The sequence below is a fragment of the Erpetoichthys calabaricus genome, chromosome 6 (assembly GCF_900747795.2).
Source record: "Erpetoichthys calabaricus chromosome 6, fErpCal1.3, whole genome shotgun sequence".
Taxonomy (NCBI): domain Eukaryota; kingdom Metazoa; phylum Chordata; class Cladistia; order Polypteriformes; family Polypteridae; genus Erpetoichthys; species Erpetoichthys calabaricus.
Window position 1 is genome coordinate 194,114,134 of NC_041399.2, and position 15,766 is coordinate 194,129,899.

General features: G+C 35.6%; 1 protein-coding gene across 1 annotated transcript in view; it reads left to right on the forward strand.

The window, feature by feature from the left end:
• Positions 1 to 15,766, forward strand: part of zc3h3 (zinc finger CCCH-type containing 3) — a 294,882-nt gene that overhangs the window by 146,333 nt on the left and 132,783 nt on the right. Inside the window, exon 4 of the mRNA XM_028804240.2 lies at positions 10,471 to 10,621. Within this exon, the coding sequence (XP_028660073.1) occupies positions 10,471 to 10,621 (151 nt within the window). The remainder of the gene's footprint in view (positions 1 to 10,470; positions 10,622 to 15,766) is intronic.

The window sequence follows — 15,766 nt, forward strand, 5'->3', positions numbered from 1 at the left end:
GATGCCTAAATTTTGTAACTTGGGTATAACTTTTAACTGATCAAGCACAGCCCTGAACTGCACAGCATGTTTAACTAAGATTATTTTATGTTATATGCTGAAGCTCCAAATAGGTATACACAGTAGATGGTGCTCATTATTAATATTTCACACTTTCCAACTGATCATAATAAGAAATGTTTTTTTTTCATCTCCTCAGATACATAGTCTTCATATTCATTTTCACAGACATGTTTAGGTTCATTGGTAAATATAAAAATTCACCTCTGTGTGAATGTTCCTATGTGTGCTATGTGATGGAGTGGCACTCTATCCAGTGTTGCCAGAATAGGCTCTGTCTTAACTAGATTCTGAATTTGCATGAGCTTGTTTCATACATAATCTGAATAATTGGACTTATACAATTTTATTTGGTTTATTAATTTCATTTAGTCAGTGACTCTGTGTTGAGCTAAGCATATTTGGATGTGGGACGATTTATACATAGGTTCTTCTCTTTGAGTGCAATTTATGGAAGGTATAGAAATCTGGACAATGTACCAGTTCATCACAGGGTCCACTACTAATACCATTTAACTACCCTACAAAGCTTTGAAAATATGGGAGAAAAACTTGTACTACCCTCACTGAAACCTTACAGATGCTGGGAGATCATGCAAACCCAATGCTGAGGTCCGTGAGTTAGTGAGGTTGATCCAAGCTTTTGTGAGGTGGTCCTTGAAAGCGTCTTTAAACTGCATTTTGATCATCCTGTTTGCCTGGCTTTGGCTCACCCAAAGCAAAAAATTGTCTGAAGAAACCTACATTCTGATGCATTGATCTGTTCAGCTGAAGTAATTCTGCATAATCTGGGTTGAGTGCTGGTCACCTTTTGCCTTATTTAGGATACTGCATCTAGTGTAGTGACTTTTAAAGCTGATGTGGAGAATCTCCTGGAGGCAGTGCTGATCTCTCAAGAGTTTTTATTGTGGTAAAGTTAGATAACCCAGTTCATTATACCACACCAGGGAGCAGCAACGCAAATAGTCCCTTAACTTGGTTTCCTGTTTGAGGCCATGTTTTCCGAAGATCCTCCAGTTTAGTTTCTCAAAGAGGATGCTGGCTTAGCTATTGCAGTTTTGAACGTTCTTTTTGATGGTTATCTCTTTTAAGTTTTGCTACTAGCATGTATGTCTGTAATTTACAATGATTTGAGTGTGGTGGATCAGAAGAAATGATGTCTCTTACAAAGGTAATCAAAATATTTGCTACATTTTTACATACTGTAAAATCATTTAAACTAGGGGGCTTTGACCCCTTCTTGCTTTGCTCGCCAACCCCTTCCCCCCGCCAGCGCTACACGCCGTTGTGATGAGGGGGGCTGAACACACCCCAAGGAGACATGGCCGCTCCTCCGAAACCCCTCTTAAACAGTGATACAGCAAGAAACAAATACAGTTTTTTTTTTCCATCTCCTCTTTGCTCGATCAGCTGCTATTTTGCTGCTGCGTGATCTACATTTCGTGCGGCGTTTAAAAGCCTGTGCAGCACCTGAATGTTCAATCTCTATTCGCTGTTCCATTATTTCACTAAGTAATATTTTCAGTTTGTTTGTGCTAATGCGATCTTTACTCTCATTTTTTGGGACTTTCGAATTTTCCTACTTCCATTATCCCTAAGCTGCTCTGTATGTGTATTACGGGACTTGCTTCCAAAGGTTGTAATTATGATGTGACTTGTCCTTCTCACGGGAAGTGAAAGTATCTCTCTGTCTCTCTTTAAAGATGTCTCTTCAAAAGATGACGTCTCATCGCAGGAAAAAAGTCTCGTATCGTCGTCTCATCGCAGGAAAAAAGTCTCGTATCGTCTCATCGCAGGAAAAAAGTCTTGTTTTGTTGTCTCGTTGCAAGATTTTTTTTATAATAGAGAGATATATTTAAAAACAATAGTCTTTGGTCCAACAGCATTGTCATTCCTGGTTGATTTCAAAGCACAATGCAGTTGTCTTGTAAAGATTTAATAAGTGCATTCAGGTATTTTAGAACATGTTACATCTATTCAAGATCACTTATATATTGGAGCCATCATAGAATTCTTCTGTGCAGTGTATCTGTTATTAGAAATCACCTTTACTGTGTTTCCCCTGTTACTGTATATTTATTATCACCATTATTCTTGTTTGCATATTTTGTTATTTGATAAATGTTTATTCTCACTTGGCTTGCATTCATCTCGCAACTACAAAATGACAGATTTCACCCTTCACTATTATTTAAAAAATACATTATGTATAGGTAAATAATAAAAACTTAACCAAAAATGTTTAGAGTGTGTTTTACATGATGACCTGTTAAAAAAGGGAGTATCCACTGCAAAAAAGTATGTAAAACCTGTGTAAATAATATATATGGTAAGTGTCTGCTTGTAAAGTGTTCTCATTTCATACAGATAGGTTAAATGTCAGCCTGAAATCGATGGACTCAGTACAATAATTATAAAAACTACCAGGTTGTGTTGGTTGAGTGAGTTTGAATGGAATAGGGTCTCAATCTTCCCTGTATTAGGTTTTTGACAGCCAGTCATTTCTTTGTTGTACCGGAGAGGTTTGTAGTGGGGCAGTGCTTTACCTCTGTACCAGTAACTACACATACTTCAGCACAATAACCAACACCCCCCCCCCCCCATGCAGCTTGTCTGTTCCCACTACCACATCTTAACAGCATTGTCATTAAACACCAGCTAAACTGGAACAATACACTGTACTAGTTCTGAAGTCTTGCAAACACGCCACTTTTGACAAGCAGCATTTGTCATTTGCCAAGTCTCCCTTAGCGTTTGCACTGTAATACAGATGAGTGCTTAGAAAAAAAGTGACTTGCAGAAGCATGGCTGATATCTACTAACCTACTCCATGCCCCAACCACCTCCACCCCCACCTCCAACACAGGTTTCCACCAGTGATTTGATAATCGGTAAATGTTTGTCAAAGATAAATTTTCTGCCTGATTCACAAGTGTGTGGCTCTGACAAATGTAAGGTACAGCTTTTTTCAGGGTAAGCGGGGGAAGGGAGCAGGCAGTAAAGGTTCAGGCTAGGCAGTGCTAAATGAGGTATTCTTTACCGCTATATACACCTCAGTTATTAGGAAGACAAAGTGTTGTCATGTACAGAAAGCCTACTTGGAAGAAAAAAAAAGTGTGTGTGAAAGGTGTATTTTTTGAATGTGTGTAAATCTTACTGCCCTTTGCTCATTATTAAACGAAAATATAAATGATTAGGTAGAGGGAATATTGTTTAGTCATTTTGTATTATATGAGAAGAAGAAACCTTATCTTGTCTATGCGTTACTAACAAAGTGAAAAAATTTTTAAAGTAGCCATGTGAAATAAACAAATTACATTTCCACTCTCCTTTTTCATTTTCTTAGTCTTAATTATGAATTCCCAAAGGAATGTCCATCCAATTAAATTCCCATTTACACGTTTTTTTTTTTGTTTTTTTTTTTAACAATCTCCATAATATGATCACGAGCCTCTGAATTTTAAGACTTCATCTTTAGATCAGTTATCTGTCGGGTAGTTAGCATAGATAAATTGGTCCCTTATGTCTATTTAGAATAGGGTGGTCTTATCAGAATGATACTACAAGACAAGGAAATAATTCAGATCCTGTAAAACAGTCAGAAGTTACTTCGTAACCTCTTTTGAAGCCTAGTTTCAGGTCTGATCTATGAATACAGGAGTACTGTGAAAAACAGTTGGCAGAAATGTGAACCTGTCAAATAAAAATTATCAGCTGCAAACTGATAAATAAAAAGTATCAGCTGCAAACTGATAGTTTATAGAATCTTTCAATTCAATTTTTTTGAATTCAGTACAATATGATGCAATTTTTAATAATGTGTTTGTACAGTATGTACAATATTATCCCTGTTTCAGTTTAGGTAATCTCTTTGTCCCCCACACACTGAAAGTTAACAAGTGAAAAAACGCGCATGAGATAAACTTCAAAAACTTCCCTGAGAGTTTAAAATGAAGGTAGATCCATGCTAAGACAGTTTTATTTTTTAAATTACACTATAATTAAGCATTTTTATATGCCTCTGCCAAAGTTGCATAGAATTCTTACAATATTAGACGACATTAATAGATGAAATTTAAAGAAGGGGGTGATTGTTGTGTGTCTTTTGAAACACTTTTTTAATCTTCTTTCACAAGCTGAATATTTTTCTGCTGTGGAGAAAAAAATATATTGTCTGATTAGTATTTATCGCCATGTTTTATAATGATTATGCACTACATACATGTGTAAAACATGCAACTAATATTTTCTTCTGTTACTCCTTTCTCTCCCTCGGCAGAGAGATCTGGACTGTCAGGGCCTCAGCGGGTTTTGAAATGGGTGACCCAACACCCAAACCCCTCTGTCACCATAAACAGTGTGTTGTCGATTAGCTTATGACACATGGGATAGGGTACAACAGAAGAACCAGCATACTAGGTCTACCTCCTGGGTTATTCCAGTTTATGGTGTATAAAAAATAACTGTTTATAAATGAATAGTAGATATTAAAAAGTTTTCTTTGAGTACTTTAAAAAGAATTGTATTAAAAGGAAGGACATCTTAGTGGTACTACTACCACCTCACAACCCCAAGGATCCTAGTTCAAATTATCCATTCACAGTCTATGTGGAGTTTATAATTTCCCTGCGTGTCGATATGAATTTTCTCCATTTATTTCAGTTTCTTCCTACAATTATAAAATAGATTTATTAGGTAAATCATTGTTTTTAAATTGACGTCATGTGAGTGAGTGCAAGTATACTCTGATAAGCTCTCAAATCCTAGCTATTTAAAGCTGTTTTACACCAATGGGGTTATGAAAATAAAGCCACAAAAAGCAAGCATACTCTTATTTCTGTGTGTTTTTCCTACTCTGATACATTTTGAAGTATTTCTATGCACATGTATTACATGAAATAGCTATTTTGTGTTAGCAGTTAACAAAAAGCTAAATATTACAGGCAAAATATATTGGTAATGTATGCAGTTTTTTTAATTTGATCCAACGAAAAAAATCCTTATGTATGTCTATATATGTGTGTGATTTTATATATGTGAATATTTGTACACTTAATGTCTTCCTGTTTTAAATAGCACAATTACATTTCTTACATTTTTGATTTCTCTTTCTCTATTAAAGTAAAAAAGATATAGAAAATGAGTTTAGAAAGAGTGATTTATTAGCCTCATAAAAATTCATACTTTGTTATGCCCGTCATTTTAACATGAGACGCTTGTTAGAATGAGCACCCCTGGCAGTTCCTGGGGAATGGGGGAAGGAGGTGTATTTATCAAATCCCCCTGTAATCGTCATTGTCATTGTTCTCTCCATGGACGAATGGATTGTAATCTTAAAAACATTCATAATCAGTTGACATAAAAAATGGAATATTGTCCTTGAAGTCTCAAGTGTGCTTTTTAGCCCTTAAGATACTTGATATTTTCCTTCAGAAATTATTTTATCATGGTCATCTCATACTGCTTGTTAATGTTTTTCAATGTACATGCTCTCAGGCATGTGTAAGTTCTCAGATATTAAACATGTACAGTATGACAAGGGGAATTTAGTGGTTGCTCCTCATTTTGGTGGAAATTAACAGAACCTGAAGCAGGATAACTGTAAGTGTTTAGTTTATATAACAAATCAACGCAAGTCTGCTGGCTCACTGATTCAGCATCCTAGGCTCGAATCCTGTTCCTGATTATTGTCTTGTTTGAAATTTGCTCATTCTAACCATGTGTGCATGGATTTTCTTCTCGATAATGTTAATTGACATGCCCACTATCTAGTGTTGATTCCTGCCTCATGCCAGATACTGCTAGGATAGACTTTGTGACTTTGAGAATGTCATGTTTGTTAATACATAGCTGCAGCATATTAGTATTATAGTTGGACATTTGGGTAAGCAAATAAAATATTAAGCAGTGCTTACTTATTAAATCATAAAAAAATTAAATTCATGAATAACATCAACAAACTTCCCAACACCAGTCTTTAGGCAGAAGTATAAATGAAGTGGTGTGTTCAACACCCCAGATAAAATGAATGTAAAGTGTGTAGGTCAGACAGTATGGAATGATTTCCACGTATGTGTGAGCAGTATGTTTCCTTCATATTAGGAACACTGTAAAAATACACAATCCAGTCTGATATGATTTTTATGTACAATTTGCAGTATGTTTTCTGATGTAAGAAATATTTTAAATACACAAACTCAATCTTCTAAAAAAAAAAAAAAGTCGATAATCTAGTTATTGGGTATATTTATAGCCAAATAAAATCAGTTCCCTATTGTTTCACTATCTTACTCCACTTTCTTTATATGCTGCCTGTTATATTTAGTATTGAATGTTATTTGTACGGATCGAGCAAATCTAAAACCTTGTTTATGCATTTATGTAATTGAAATTATGCTTTATATATTTTGTCTATGTTTTGTCACAGTTCATATTTTTGTCTAAATGGGCACTCCTTTATCGTCTCTCCTAGTAATAGCAACTTGTTTCACATACCACCCTTCACAAAGTTTAATTCTAGGAAATAAGTGCACATGGTGAAAGACAACTGAGACCATTGTGTAATACGTATCATATACAGACCGATAAATATGAGGTTACAAATATTTGGCATAGTAGTAATGGACAGATGTCAGTACATACTGTAGATAATAAGGAATTCCTATAAACAGTATTGTCATAAAAGCAAGCCAAAGGGACAGAAAGATAAGAAGCATACACAGTGCTGAAAATTAAGTATAGAAAACCTTACTACTAATAAACTGAAACATTTTCCGTAAAGTTCTGCTTCCTCAGCTGTTTCCTTTACTTTGGACTGAAACAGTGTGTAAGTGCTGCTAAACTGTTCACGCATGTTATTAATAGACCTGGCAGGTCTTGGGTTTTTCTTTGCTTCAAATGTACATCAGTCAATACAGATAGCTTGACTTTTTGCCAAAGAATATTTGAGTCCGTGACTGTAAATAATAGATCATATTATATATATATAGTTAAGTTGTTTGGGACACCTGAGTTAATTTGGCTCTTCTATCGGGGAAAGTATTAAGATGCAAAGAAATACTTCTGATATAATAGTAATAATTAGTTACATTTACATAGTGCTTTTCAAGGTACTCTAAGCGCTTTACTCGGTGAGTGGGGAGCCACTTCAACCACCCCTAATGTGAGGCATACACCTCGATGATACGACTGGAGCCAATTTGCACAAGTATGCTCACCACATGTTAGCTGTTAGGTAGAGAAGGGGTGAGAGAGAGTTAGCCAATCAGAGGCGGGATAATTAGGGGTCTAGAATGACCAGGCCATAGTGAACAATTTAGCTAGGACATCAGGATACACCCTACTCGTTAAGAAGGATGCCCAGGGATCTTTTATGACCACAGAGAGTCAGGACCTCGGTTTTATTTCACATCCGAAGGACGGTGCCATTTTTATAGGCACTGGGGCTTTGAGATCCATGTTCAGGTCACAAGGTAGGTGCCCCGTGCTGGCCTCACCAGCACTTCTTCCAGCAGCAACCCAAGCTTTTTCCTGGTTAGTCTCCAATAGTTTTTAATAGTAATTATTCTAAGGATGCAAGTGTAAACTTTCACGAAGCACTTGATCCTATGAAAAATCAATGCTGGTTATGGATGTTTTTTTTTTTTTTTTAAGGGAGCACAAACCCCTTTTTCTTTTCCTATCTATTTCCATGCAGTTTTACAACAACATGTCCATTGAAAAAGATACATCAATATATTATTGTCCTACCAAATTACACCTCTAATTAATATGTCATTATTTTATTTACATTTTTGAGGCAATAACAAGAGTTCAAAAATGTTACTTCAGCACACCTTTTCCAGTATCTAAATTTGAAAGGGGCGACAAGGTTAATTCCAGTTACTGAGGGTGCACACCACTCCTTCTCCCTATGAATGCCTTTGCCAGTTTACTGCAAAGGAGACTTCGGCCGATAATTCAAACTCATATTCAAGAAGAGTAATGAAGATTCTAACGTAATCATGTAAATGTGGAACAGCCCTTAATTCTTTCACAGATGTTTAAGTTAACGGTTTACCAGTCCTATTAGTGTTCACTATATAGAGATTTTATACAGCTGGGCTTACCGTTCTTGATTGAGAGAGAGAGAGAGAAAGAGGGGTTGGGAGCATGTGCTTTGCCACACCCACCGCACGATGAACCGCCTGGATTGGGACCAGAGTGCAGTAAGTGACACCTCTGCACCACACTAGAACAGTGTGAGGTTTTTTTTTGTTGTTTTTTTTTACAGTGGCTGGAGTGCCAATCCTGCCACCAGCCCCCAAGGTTTCCCTGTAAGTTGGAGGACCTGCTTGCAGGGCTAGATGTTAACGTCATACCAAGGATGAAGCAATAGCAAGTTAAGGGCCTTGCTCAATGGCCCAATGGAATGGAATAATTTCTGGCATTTATGGTATTCAAACCAGCAACCTTCTAATTGCCGGCACAGATACCTAGCCTTAGATCCACCACTCCTCCTGATTGAGAGATGAGTTTAATAAAACGGAGGTAAAATTGGAAAAAATACTGCCTCTATGGATCTAGAGGAGCTAGTTGAGGTACACTGGATACAGTATGTAGTGAACATGCACCCTAGGTGCCTCCCAGTGCAGACGTAGTGGGTGGTAAAAAAAAGACATGGGCAGACCCAAGGTGTGCTGGTCGGATTATAAGTTTTGAGATATGGTGAATTCAATTTGGAATTTCTTACAACTGGAGACTGTTATGAGGAGTTGGGTGGCCTAGTTTGTCCACTTCTGCATTTTTTTCTCTGAACTCTATACCAGGGCACTCAGATGCATAGTAAAGTAAAGGACTGTGTAAATAGTTAGATACAAAGTTCATTTCTGAATTTTTGGATGCTAATAAAGTTATCCAAAAATAGTTTCAATAATACTTCCCTTGTTGGAATGCATCTTTTATTATCTTGCTACCATGTTAAGGAAGGTTTTGTGTTTGGGTATGTGCCTGTCCCACCAATACTCCAAACACCCCCCGCCAATCATTTTTTGGTTAAACTTGTGAATAGATTAGCAATTATGTATTGAAGCATCTTCATTTATTTTATTGAAGATGGCATGCACATTATTTTCCTTATAGTAAGGCAAGCCATGGCATTATACATATAGCTTAAGGCCTAAAGAATAAAACCAGTAATGGTATCTATATAAATTTGACATACTACAATGCATACAGTCTACTTCTGCAGGGTTATAGTTTTACATTCACAGACATTCCTTTTGTGCTTCTTGAACTCTGTCTTCCTTTGTGCATGACTTATGTCTTGAAAAGCTTCCTCAGTAAATCGTTTAAACAAATAAATCTATATTCACAGTCTAATTTCACTTAGCAAGCTCTAATCAGTGGAGTACACTCTCAAGTCGTATACGCACCTTTAAAAGAGAAATTGCAGTTTCAGCAGAGAGGCGTCGGTCCAGTGCAGACTCAGGAATCTAGGCTGATAAATGCCACCCATATCCCATCCCAGCAGCACGCCAACTCTCCACTTCTTGCTCTCAGTGCCCCTCCTCCTCTGACACTGCTTGCAGTAGTAAAGTTTTTAATTAGAAAATCTAATGACATCGATTAGTCATTAAGCGTTGATCTGTGTAGCCCCATTCAAGTGTGCCTTCGACTGATAACAGGCTCTGCTTGGGGAGGGGTGCAGGGTTTAGTTGCTGCTTGCTTAGATGTGGGAGCGAAGGGTGTCTGATTTGAAGCAGTGCACCATTGGGAATAGACTAACCATAAGAAAAATTACAGTCCATAGAAGCAATAATGAAGGGAATTAGGCAACGGTTTAGAGTAAATAACATGATTAGCTGCAAAAGATGCCTTCTTTTTGAACTCTGGTGAAGCATTGGTCTTTAATATATAGCTAATGTAGTTGGATAAGATCTTAATGGTTTGGAGTACTAATGTATATAGTACAGAGATAGTCTACCATAGATAAACATTATGTTATCGTAATTTTGCATGACAAAATACTTCCACTTTAAGCTGTTACAGAAACACACTAGATTGACATTTCAAATAAAATGCTTTTCATTTAAGTAGATTAGAGCTTCTGTAAAATATTCACCTGTAACAAAAATACACTAACATACTAATACAGTATGGATTTTTCTATTGCCAGTAAATTTAATTTGATGGAATTTAAGTGGCTTCAAGAGCAAATACTGTAACAGTAACTTTCCCAGATATTAAGTCTCACCTGTCTTAAGATGTTTATTTCTTTAATACATTGCTTGCATTTTTCAATGTTTGTATACCAACTATTTTCACCTGTTTTAAAATCTAAAGCTCTGGTCATCACTCATTTCAGAATATTTTCATTTTAAAAGCAGGCCAGGTAATGTTATAATTATGTTTTTCTTTTAAATTTTCCAGGGCCTTTGGCACAGTCATCAAAACATTCTTCTTCAAACAGATCCATCCGAACTCGATACAAAATAGTGAAACGCAGTGCAGTTGGGGCATCTTCAGCACACTACAGTACACCTGTACTGACTTGGAGAGCGCAAAAAGTTATTTCTGCCAGGTACCTTATTGATGACCTTTTTTTTATTCTACACGTACTCATCATTGAGTTATGAGAAGCTGAACCTAATATTCATATTGTTGAAGTTTGAAGAGCTTTACCAAGGGAGCCCTTATTTTCTTATTTAGAACATATGAACAAGTGCAGTGATTTTTTTAAAAACAACTGTCGAATTCTCCAGGTGAAATACAGCTAAACTATAGGTCCTTTGTAATAATTTACCCAGTGAGACTCCAACATCTAGGCTCAGGTAATAATGTAATGTTTATATGAGGTTGTGGTGCAGGAAAAAAATCGAAATTGAAAATTATGGGAATGGTAGAAAGCTGTTGGCTGATTTTATTTATTTATTTATTTGTTGTTTTGTGCTGCATTTATGTCTTAAGTACAGTTTTGTTGTATCTATTACTAGTTAGAAAGTATTTATAATTTGTTATATTGATTTCATAAATGCATTTTTAATTTTCTTTTCCACCTCTCACTTCGATTTTTACCTTAATGAATGTTTGCTTTTTTACCTTACTTAGTCACTCAGTCTTTATTTTTAAAGTGTTATTACAGGATTATTATTACAGGAATTACAGGAAATAGAAACCACAAGCTAATATGGATGGCTACAAAAGAAGTTATCAGTGGACTATAACTATTTTTATTAGAGGCTATACATTTATTGGAATCTATTCAGAATATAAAACAGGGGTCTAAGTACTGTGTACAAATTTTAATAGTTGGTTAGGAGTAACAACAAATTAAAACACTGGGTTTAACATGAGTAAGTTAGGAACAAAAGAATCCATTTTAACATGTACTGCAAAAAAGCAGTCATTGTGGTTAATGTACCTAGGTAGCTAAAAAGTTTACACAAATTTATATGCAATTTAAGTTTTAACCATGTTAGATTGATGGAAATCATGCAATAATTATCATGTACAACTATGACTTTAATATTTCTGCCAAGTTGCCATAATTTTAGAAGTTAGGTTAATATTAATGTACATTCTTTTTTTAATATCATTAAGACTTATTGTGAGGTAGAGAGCCATTTCTTGAATTTTTAAAGATCATTTTTACTCTGTAGATAATTTGAAATTTATATCAATCGTTTATTTGTTCAACTTACTGTGTGATGTAAATGTAGTTTCTTTTTCTTTTTCTAACAAGGCCTTTCATAATGCAGTTTTCCTTGTATCAAGTCAGGCTAACCTAGATTCAGTTTTGAGTTAAATTAATTAACTTTATAAGGGCTTCTGATCATTTTGTTTGAGGGAGAGATTTATGGTAATCCCAACCTTATTCCCACACTTTTCCTTTGTAGCATCTCACACGTGTAACATTTTAAGCCCTTATTTAAATCTTTCATACTGATTAATTGTAAATCATTAATGTGGCTATTGTTTGCCCTGAGCAGTTTAACTTGAAGATTCCCAGTGATGTGTGTCAGCTCTGCTAGGCATTATTATATCTGGAGTTAAGACCAGTTTAATTAAAAATAATACAAAATGTTTGATGAATGTATTTGTGTTAAAATAAAGATATAGTTGCATATTTTTTCCCAAAGAAATATTGAGTCGGTTGTCTTGGAGTTATTGGATAAATACTGCTTATAGCACATCAGTTATCCTTTTGATAATTTTTTTCAAGTAAATAAAAAATTAGGCTTTCAAAGTTATTTGCTGGGGACAAGCCTTTATGTGCATACAGTACTCAGAAACGTTTGCTTGGTTTTCTTTGTAGTTTTTATTTTCCACAAGTTTTTTTGTATGTATTTACATGATAGGAACCAAAGTTACAAAAGTTAATGATCGGTTTGTTATTAAGCAGTTTTGTACAAATGTTAAAGCATATTCAGTATTACTGCAGAACATTGTATTCTTGCAATTCTATTCAAAATTCTACATTTAAATGTCCCTTTTACAAAAATAATGTCTATTTCCATTCATCAAATTTTATTTTTCATAATTGGCTTCCATCAGTAATGAAACAGCTAATTTAATTTAATTATGTTTTAATTTTTAAGAATTTTTATCCATATTTTACCATTGCTTTTTCCGTTTCTTTGTGGTGGCGATCTGCACCACCACCACCACCTGATCAAAGCACAGTGATGTCCCTACATTGATGGATTAAAGGCCAGAAGCCCACATGACCATCATCATCAAGTTCTTCCATGTGAACCCTGAATACCATGAGGACTGATTGAGATCATTTATGTTGGGTAGAATGCCTAGAGGGGGCTAGGCGGTCTCATGGCCTCAGAACCCCTGCAGATTTTTTTTTTTTCTCCAGCCATCTGGAGTTTTTTTTGTTTTTGTTTTTTTCTGTCTTCCCTGGCCATCGGACCTTACTTTTATTCTTTTTTGATTAGTGTTCTCTAATTCTGTTTTCTTATTTATTTTGCCTTTTTTCCTCTTTCTTCATCATGTAAAGCACTTTGAGCTACAGTCATGGCTGAAATTATCGGCACCCCTGGAATTTTCCCAGAAAATGCACCATTTCTCCCGGAAAATTGTTGCAGTTACAAATGTTTTGGTATACACATTTATTTCCTTTATGTGCATTGGAACAACACAAAAAAAACAGAGAAAAAAAGTCAAATCTGACATTTCACACAAAACTCAAAAACTGGGCTGGACAAAATTATTGGCATAATAAATGTTGTTATTACAATACTATTAAAATAATTAAAATAGCAATGCTACAATTTCAAGCACAGTAAAAGCTGTTTATTGGTCAGGTGTTCCCTGTTGTATAGATTGTGTATGCATGAATTAGACATGAATGTGTTGTGCCTGATGCAGCCTTTGCTTGTCTCTTGGGTTGCAGTTTATTAAGTCATTGAGAATAAACCAACATGAAAAAGAAGTACAGTAATTCCTCCTCCATCGCGGGGGTTGCGTTCCAGAGCCACCCGCGAAATAAGAAAATCTGCGAAGTAGAAACCATATGTTTATATCATTATTTTTATATTGTCATGCTTGGGTCACAGATTTGCGCAGAAACACAGGAGGTTGTAGAGAGACAGGAACGTTATTCAAACACTGCAAACAAACATTTGTCTCTTTTTCAAAAGTTTAAACTGTGCTCCATGACAAGACAGAGATGACAGTTCTGTCTCACAATTAAAAGAATGCAAACATATTTTCCTCTTCAAAGGAGTGCCCATCAGGAGCAGAGTCTGTCAGAAAGACAGAGGAAAGCAAACAAATCAATAGGGCTGTTTGCTTTTAAGTATGCGAAGCACCGTGGCACAAAGCTGTTGAAGGCGGCAGCTCACACCCCCTCCGTCAGGAGCAGAGAGAGAGAGAGAGACAGATAAAAAAATCAGTACGTGCCCTTCGTACTTTTAAGTATGCGAAGCACTGTGCAGCATGTCGTTTCACGAAGCAGCTGCACAGAAGGTAGCCAACGTGAAGATAATCTTTCAGCATTTTTAGACGAGCGTCCGTATCGTCTAGGTGTGCGAACAGCCCCCCTGCTCAATCCCCCTACGTCAGGATCAGAGAAAGTCAGCGCAAGAGAGACAGAAAAGTAAGCCGGGTAGCTTCTCAGCCATCTGCCAATAGCGTCCCTTGTATGAAATCAACTGGGCAAACCAACTGAGGAAGCATGTACCAGAAATTAAAAGACCCATTGTCCGCAGAAATCCGCGAACCAGCAAAAAATCCGCGATATATATTTAAATATGCTTACATATAAAATCCGCGATGGAGTGAAGCCGCGAAAGGCGAAGCGCGATATAGCGAGGGATTACTGTAATTTGGATGTGATTTGTTGTGTTTATTTGTAGTGGAAAGCAGGAGGTAATGTTGTCTGAATTACTATGCATGTTTGAAAATGAGTATTGCATATTATACAATATTTGTGGAGAATGTTAACCTTTAAAGTTATGCATAAATGTCCTGGGAAGCAAGTAGTTTTCGGTAATAGGTCCATAAACCCCCAAAACCCTCACTACCACCAATTCGATCATTCATGTATTTTTCTTGCATATTAATGATGATCTTAATTAGAAATCATGTTTACTAATGTGAATGATAAAATAAGTATCTCTAGTTGTGAGAATATTTTTATTTCCAGTGTTCCAAAATACAGTAGTCTTAGATTTACTAGTGGTGAGATGCTGCTATGTTAATGTAGGCATTCATATGAAGTCTACAGACTAAGACTGCCTTTAATTCTCTTATCTGTATCTCTTTTTTTTTTTTATGTCAAGAACACTTTTTTGGCAGAATGGAGCTGACATATGTGACCAGCATCTGGACCAGTTTTGTATGGCTTGGTCTGGCCTATTCATATCTTTCTGTGTTTTTTTCACGAGTCAATGTTTGCAAGTGTTCTTCCATCCAGCAGCTGTTACAGAGAACTTTGCTAAATTCCCATTAGGTTCAAGGTCAAAAGACTTTTACTAATTTCATCTTGCTGGTTATTTTGTCAAAGATCCACAAATTTATTGCTACTTCTAACCTTTAATTGTTTGTTCAGGCAATTAACACAAGGTACTTTATAGACTATAAAAATATTTATAAATCTTAATCTGTAAAACTAGTTAAATACAAATGTTTAAAGTAAGTCACTTTTTCCCGCTAAAATGTTCTAATTTAGTGAGTTATAACATTTAAAAATAATTTCTGATAATGCTAGTTAAATACGTGTTTTCAAAATAGCAATCTTATTTAGAGTGTGTGGAACAGTTTAAAATTACATGATCTTATCCTAACATAAAGATACTAGATGTCTAATGGTTCAATATTTAAAATCCTTTTAGTTAAATGTAAATAACATTTCTATCTCATTATTAATTAATGACATAATTTTCAAGAGCCTTTAGATAAAAAAAAAATGTTATTACATGAAGTGTTATCTTTTGACTGTTTATTTTTCATTGTTTAGTTAAACAAACTGGGGCATATTTAGTTAATTAACAACCATCTAAATTCTTTGTTGTTAGCACTTTTTACAAAATGTTTATTATAATACAGGGTTAAACCTAGGCAGTACTTTATGTCCACTTCCATATAGAATAGTCCTTTTATTAGGCATACCCACCTAAACTAAGCAAGCCTATGTGTGCTTTTTCAAAGCCTAAATTCAGAGGGGACCTTAAAAAAAAAAAAAAGCCTGCTCCAGAGTGCACACAACCTCTGG